At 30.8% G+C, this 8,266-nt stretch overlaps 1 protein-coding gene across 1 annotated transcript in view; it reads right to left on the bottom strand.

Moving 5' to 3' along the window:
- Nucleotides 1–108: 108 nt before the first annotated feature.
- LOC106467125 (septin-7-like) overlaps nt 109–8,266 on the bottom strand; it is a 22,997-nt gene continuing 14,839 nt past the window's right edge. The window contains exon 11 of the mRNA XM_013927444.2: nt 109–488. Within this exon, the coding sequence (XP_013782898.1) occupies nt 437–488 (52 nt within the window). The 3' untranslated portion in view covers nt 109–436. The remainder of the gene's footprint in view (nt 489–8,266) is intronic.

Below are 8,266 nucleotides of genomic sequence, written 5' to 3' on the forward strand. Positions count from 1 at the left end.
CCTTATAAAACTGAAATTTACAGGGTAAAAAGTAATATTATGCAGTTTTTGAACACAGGTGTATTTCAGTAGAAATTATTTATCCCAGTCTATATGAAAAACTCATTAATTTTTTCTAAACACGAACCATATTTCAACCTTTTTTTTTCTTTCTAATTTCTTATACTATAGCAACTTGAAAACAAAAGACACTAGTTTTTGGATATCGGGAAAAAAAACCGTATTTACACCATGATAAAATAAAAGCATTTTTTTTTACTCTTCTAGAACAGAGTTGGGTTTAGACATTCAACAGTTTGTAGTGACATGAGGTGTTAAAAACATAAGAGCAGCAAGCAACATCCGGTGTAGATGGCAGCAACATGAGACAAAACGGTTGCTTTGGTTTCACTGGATGAAAGAACGTGTACGTGTTGGGTTCCCATAAAGAAAAAAGTTAAAACAGACCTTTCTTCTTATCCTTCTTCTTCTCTTTGACATCCAAATGCCTGTAATGCAAACAAGTTTTATAACAATAGTAGCTATCGACTTACATCAACAAAAGTTTTTAATATTTTCACATTCCAATATTGAACCTGTACTCTTACAGTGCAAATCTTGGCATATCTGTGTCCTTATATACTTTCAACTTTATCGACAACCTGTACTCTTACAGTGCAAATCTTGGCGACAACCTGTACTCTTACCGACCAAACTTGGCATATCAGTGTACTTGTATACTTTCAACTTTATCGACAACCTGTACTCTTACCGACCAAACTTGGCATATCTGTGTACTTGTATACTTTCAACTTTATCGACAGCCTGTACTCTTACCGACCAAACTTGGCATATCAGTGTACTTATATACTTTCAACTTTATCGACAACCTGTACTCTTACAGTGCAAATCTTGGCATATCTGTGTCCTTATATACTTTCAACTTTATCGATTCATGTAGTATTAAATAGAGATGAAGGTTTGGCAAATATTTCTGCAAGAATGTGTATTGATCTCCTTTGAATGGTTTAGAGTGAATGTATGAAAAATAACATACAGGTCAATGACCTACTAACAAGCTATAAATACTTTGGTAATTGTCTTGTAATTCACTCCTGAGGATGACGTTGTAACGTGGAAACATGTAGAGTCGTCAACTTTTTGAAGGCTATAGATAGGCCTAAATAAAATGTTTTTGTGTACCAGTTTAACGTTGAATATTATTTATGATTTTAAGTCAAAAGAATTCTGTTGAAACCTCTCAGTAAAAATATTCTCAGTCTGATTTAAACACAACTTAGTATGTAACATTTATTCAAGTAAACAGTTTTTTACAAAATTGGGGAAACAATTACAAACTGATAAGGCAAGATAAATTACATCATACAGTGACACAGGAGTACAGGCTTGGATTATTTATAGCAAGGCAATACTTCAAAATTTATATAAAATGTACTTTGCTGTAAATGTAAATGGAATGAGATTAGAAAAACTTTAACAAGCCACTACATCCAAAACACAATTTATCATAACACTCACATGTTTTTGCAGCAATCTACAAGAAAGCACCTATTTATTAATAAGCAAGTTGAATATCTTGTTAATTAAGTACACATACATTATATAATTTTGAGCTTTGAAAAATAACTTTGAAAATGGTAGTCTCTGGACATACACAAAGTGTAGCAAACGTTTTTTTTTAACCACAGCCACTTCAGATTAACCCCCCCCCCCCTAATATTTCTGTCCAGCTAAACCATCTTTTATGCCTAAAGCTTACACTGGAGGTACTGTCATAGGAAAAAGATTGTGGTATAGTCACGAAAGTTTTAAACCTAAAAACAATTTTCCTTTTAGTTAATTTTGTTTCTGTTATAATAATACTATACTTTAAGTTAGAAGGTGGAACCATTGTTTTTGTTTTGTTTGTGCTCTATGGTCTAAAGGGAGAGAGAGAGACAGACCTTGTGAATAATTGATCTATAAATTCTTCTTTTGGCATCTAAATAACAAATACAGGTCTGCATACTATAACAATATGCTATAGCCTCGTATGGGAACCAAGTCTGTAACTGGAGCCTAGTTAGATCAATATATATATATACATTTACATAAACTAAAATGTTTTCTGTATTTTCACAGCTTAAGCAATACATTTACATGATTTTATTGTGTTAATTAACAAAGATATAAAGAGCCCTCAAAAAGCAATCCGTACACCATATTTAAAAAAAAGTCACCTCACGGTAAAATTAATTTTGTAAGCCATTTTAAAAGACCTGTTTTTTTTAGTAAAAAATTAATTTTTCTGGATGAGACAAGTTGTTCTTTCCACATGTACATTAACTCTAAATAATGACAGTTATTGGCCAATACCGATATGTTGGTATATGGCAGTGGTTTGTTAGTTTCAGATAATTTTGAAGTACAGGTAAATTTTTTTGTTAATAGCAAATACATGTGACTAGATGTTAGAAACTCCACAATTAATAAAAATAACTTATGGAATTATTTAGAGGTTAAGAAATACAATAAACCATGATCAGCTCCGGTTTGTAGCTGAATATATTCTAAGCTAATACTGTAAACACTAGCCCTAATGGCAACTGTGTTACCAAAACTAGTTAGCTGTAAGTAATATTAAATATTTTAACTTTGATTGTGCCAAAAAATGTTGGTTTTTGTATTTTTTCTTTCTCTTAACATGATCAACTATTGATAATAATTCCAAGTGTGATTTTGGTTTATAATTAATAACGTTTGGATTTGCAATTAAGGATCATTCTACCTGGTACATTACATACAGTTTCTAAGTACCATTATGAACAACTGGAAGTAGTTACAATAGCATCAGTTTCTAAGTACCAATATGAACAACTAGCATTAATTAAACTAGCATCAGTTTCTAAGTACAATTATGAACAACTGGCAGTAGTTAAACTAGCATCAGTTTCTAAGTACCAATATGAACAACTAGCATTAATTAAACTAGCATCAGTTTCTAAGTACCAATATGAACAACTGGCAGTAGTTACAAAAGTGTCAATTTCTAAGTACCAATATGAACAACTGGCAGTAGTTACAATAGTGTCAATTTCTAAGTACCAATATGAACAACTGGCAGTAGTTAAACTAGCATCAGTTTCTAAGTACCAATATGAACAACTGGCAGTAGTTACAACAGTGTCAATTTCTAAGTACCATTATCAACAACTAGCAGTAATTAAACTAGCATCAGTTTCTAAGTACCATTATGAACAACTGGCAGTAGTTACACTAGTGTCAGTTTATAAGTACCAATACAAACAACTGGCAGTAGTTACACTAGTGTCAGTTTGTTTTTTCTGTGGCTATATTATTCGTATGATGTGTTTCACTTTGTTTTCCACTGTAAGTTCGAATGTCCTTTTGATCAAAACTATTGTGGATATTTTTTAAACTATGTTTATATAACCAAAGTATTGACCTCCTGTGATGTTAAAAGACACTTTATGATAAAATGTACACCGACAAGAGTACTTTTGTTGGATTGTACAGATATAGATAATAGAGCTGTTAGGTGCACTAAACAATTTAAAAAAAAATTACTGCATCCAGTCTAAATATGAATGAAAATAGCTGGAAACTTTACTAAACTCGTTTTTATTTTTTGGAAACATAAGATTACTTTCTCTCCTATTCACAGAGCACGAAGCTTGCGTCATAGAATTTATATAATTTATGCTTTGTATTGATTAATATTTTAAGTGTCAGCATATCTAAACTGGATATAGACCTGCATCAAGCAAACTTATCACCAATTCTTTTCCCTCTGTCATCCAAATCACTACCAATTTCTATATAAGGGTATAACAACAATTCTAATTAATTTTCTTTACAAAAAAAAGGGAAAAAAGAAGTCACAGTATTATTTGGCAGTGGAAGACTAAAAATTAGCACAGATTATTTTCCAAACTTACATAGAAAACATTTTATATATGTATAATACTTTCAAATTGAAAGAAAAAAAAACAACCTGAGCATAACAAGTATTGAATCACAGAATTATGTTTACGTATAACAAATTACTTATCTCAAATTTTGTTTATTGTAAAAAATAGCAAACTTGTCAAAATTTACATTGGTAAAGTGTGATTAAAAAATGTGTTCATTTCTTAAGGCAAAGTTGTATATCTAAAAAAATCAAGCCTAAAAATAAATTGGAATGATGGAAATTAATTTAAAGTATTTTACTACACTAATTGTATAAGAAAAGGTGGTTAAATTTGTTTTAAGCTATAAAAAACATTATATGAATCAGGCAAATAGTAGTAATTGTACATTTCTGGTAGTAGAAGATCTAAGCCTAATAATCTACAGCCCCAAGGTAACTTTGGTTGCTGTGAAAACAGGTAATAATTATTATTGAACTATAAATATCACTAAAGAAATAAAAATATCTTTCCATTAAAAACCATATTTTTTGAAAGTATTCCATGTGGTATAAAACAAAATTAGGTTTATGTGTATGTTACTTACAGAAATAACAGGACACTATCAATAGTTCATGTTGTTAACTGCAGGTTATAAAGAAATAATTACTGCTTAAGTTTAGAGTAGAAATTAGGTTTATGTGTATGTTACTTACAGAAATAACAGGACACTATCAATAGTTCATGTTGTTAACTGCAGGTTATAAAGAAATAATTACTCCTTAAGGTTAGAGTAGAAATTAGGTTTATGTGTATGTTACTTACAGAAATAACAGGACACTATCAATAGTTCATGTTGTTAACTGCAGGTTATAAAGAAATAATTACTGCTTAAGGTTAGAGTAGAAATTAGGTTTATGTGTATGTTACTTACAGAAATAACAGGACACTATCAATAGTTCATGTTGTTAACTGCAGGTTATAAAGAAATAATTACTGCTTAAGTTTAGAGTAGAAATTAGGTTTATGTGTATGTTACTTACAGAAATAACAGGACACTATCAATAGTTCATGTTGTTAACTGCAGGTTATAAAGAAATAATTACTGCTTAAGTTTAGAGTAGAAATTAGGAAATATAACTGACAAATTTTTGTTAAAATGTGTGCTAAAATAGTTTTCCAGCAAACCCAAGTTGGTAATCTTTTTGTGTAGTTGTTTTAAATACATTAGAAACAAACTATACATACATACATACACACAAAGCCTCATAAAAAAATATAAAACTGCTTGTTGTGACATTAGTAAAACTTAAAATGCTGAACTCTGAATGAGTATCAAGATTGTTATTGTCAGAGCACCCAACTGATGGATATTGTCTTTTTCTTCTTTGTGACAAATTCACTTAAAAATGATTTATTGGACACAGAGTAATATTGATATGGAATTCAATCATGGATGTTTTCAAAACCATATAGTTTACTGGGGGCAAATTCAGTTGAAATATGAATCTTTAACCTAGTTTGGTTATGCTAGCTTTGTATACCAGAGAGAGAGCAACTAAAGTGCTTATCTTTGTATCAAACAGTACAGTTTGTATCCGATTGATTTTGTTTTTAGCTCACATTATAGGTAACGAAATGCATACTTTAATTTTTTACATATGAAAAATATTAACATATTATATTGCACCACACTTTTTCGCAGGTAAAAATATTATAATGAATACATTAAAATTCTTAATGTGAAAAAAATTCTCATTATCATTATTTTTGGTCTGTTTTATAATGTTTTTAATTTCATTGGTCCGAGCTGCAATTTTATGCTATGTTTGTTACATCTGTGCTACCAGAAACGTACAATTAATTTTTCCCACACATACTAGTACACCTTATTGTATGTGAGTAAATCATACTGTTATAAATTAATTATGAAGAAATGGCTTGTGGTACCAGCCATTATTAATCACATAAAAGTTTGTGGTTAATATGATGTTTTTGAGGGGGGAAGGAGGGGGTAATTCTAAATACCAGTAGTGTTTTACATAAAATAATTTTCTAATTAGTCTATATAAATAATCTCTACACCTCTTACCCTGATAACACGTGGTGTAATATTCTTGTGTACTGATCCACTCTACCTGTCCCCCTGGGGGACACCAGTAATTAGTCCTCATTGCTTAAGAAAATCTTTGAATCTATAATTATCAATTATCACATATTTCTATCTTATCTCTGCACGTATATAAAAATAACTTAGCATAGTGTTAGAATGTCTAATAAGAATATCTCAATCAAAAATTATTTACTTCAATTGAAAATCAAGTATAAGAATAACAATAGTGGTTCATAAAAGAAACGACAGTGCTTCCATAGATGCTCTTTGGAAAGTATTAGTACATATATGGCACACATTCCTCGTCACATAAATTTAATACCTTACAGTAATGTTAAAACTATCGAGTGGTGAAAGAAAATGAAGTAAATACCTGGTTAAGTAGATTAAAGGACGATGTAAAGTGTCATTTCACTAAAGTATGGGTACAAAAAAACAATTCTCATTAAGCATTTTCTGGAACAAAATTAACTGATAAAATTTGTTTAAATGTTATTAAAGGAGGATTTGACAAAATGTACTTGGTTAATTTTTATTCACCCCCTCTGAATGCAGAATTTATTATTTTTCAAATGAGGATTTAAAATTTCAGACTGTAATATCCAAAAGTAATGTTGCTTAATGGACCATCTTATTTCACAATAAATAAAGAAGTAACAACGTGCTAGCTTACTTCTTAACAAAATCAATATCATTCTATAGTTCAATTGAGAATGTACATATTTCAAATAAGATGTACTATCAATTTCTAAAGTACTTTTGGATGAATGTTCAACAAAACTGGTAAGTTAATTTATTGATAAAAAAAATCACCTTATGCCACACGTAGGTGAAATGGCCAGCCCAAATCTAAAACTGCTGACCAGTGGCTATTCTTAACCAGAAAGCAGCATTAACTTCCACAGTTACAATACAACACAGGTAAAAGTGTGTAGCAAGATATGATTTAAAAACCTTGGGCCTTCTGATCTGCACCCCCAACATGCTAATCATTATTTTTGCACAACCAGTCTGAAAATATTTGAAATCAGTGTGAAACAAATTTTCTTCCATTTCCAATAAATAAGAAAAGAATAATTTTTGAAATATTTTTCTTTTCTAAATCCTCCTTTACATAACAAAGGTTGCTTTTAGTACTGATGATACAATTGTACTATTCGGATTTTTCTCTGTCACATTAATATGCTTTCCATTTTGTCTAGTGAAATGTTTCAACTTAACATTATATCACAAGATCACAAAGTTTCAGGGTGTTTAAACATTCATTTCTTGGAGGAAAATAAATTCAGAAAAAAGTTACCGACCAAACTTGGCATATCAGTGTACTTGTATACTTTCAACTTTAGGTTTGGCGAATATTTCTGCAAGAATATGGATTGATCTCCTTTGAATGGTTTAGCGTAAATCTATGAAAAATAATGTTACGACAGCGGAGGTAACGTGACCTACTAACACGCCACGCGCTTCTAGAACGTTCATGAAGCGTCGGGAGACTACTAGATATGGGGTATTCTTGTATATATAAGACCGGCCAAGAAGCGACGGGAACAATGTGTAATTGAACTGTGGACAGAACATTGTTTAGTTGAGCACGTGAGACGTTCATTGTGAATTATAGCGCGACAGTTGAAATTAAGTGTATTGCAAAGTTGTATTCAGAAAGAATAAACCAGTTTTATTTAAGAAAGGACTTGTATCGGTAAAGTTTCTTCGGAAAGAATTTTTACGGAAAATTAACTAACTAACGGAGACGTAACAATAACATACAGGTCAATGACCTACTAACAAGCTATAAATACTTTGGTAATTGTCTTGTAATTCACTCCTGAGGATGACGTTGTAACGTCGAAACATGTAGAGTCGTCAACTTTTTGAAGGCTATAGATAGGCCTAAATAAAATGTTTTTAATTGTGTACCAGTTTAACGTTGAATATTATTTATGATTTTAGCTTTATACACAAGTGCCAAAATACTATAATTCTTTTTGACTTGTTGGAGTTAAAAGACGCAGTTTTGAAACACGGTTTTGATCAGGTCTTAATCAAGACATGCACTAGCTGATAAAGACACGATCACCAAGGGGGAATATAAAGTTCATTAAATCATTTCAGGTAAACTGCAAACCTGTGTTTGAAACTTCTTTACTATAAGCCTAATTCTTTGGAGAAAGGGATGCAAAATTATTTATGACTAAGTGTTTTTGGTAAAACTTCAACGAAATTGATAAATAAGTATGTCATTCACACCCATCTCAGTGCACAT

This window comes from Limulus polyphemus, unplaced genomic scaffold (assembly GCF_000517525.1).
Source record: "Limulus polyphemus unplaced genomic scaffold, Limulus_polyphemus-2.1.2 Scaffold2496, whole genome shotgun sequence".
Taxonomy (NCBI): Eukaryota; Metazoa; Arthropoda; class Merostomata; order Xiphosura; family Limulidae; genus Limulus; species Limulus polyphemus.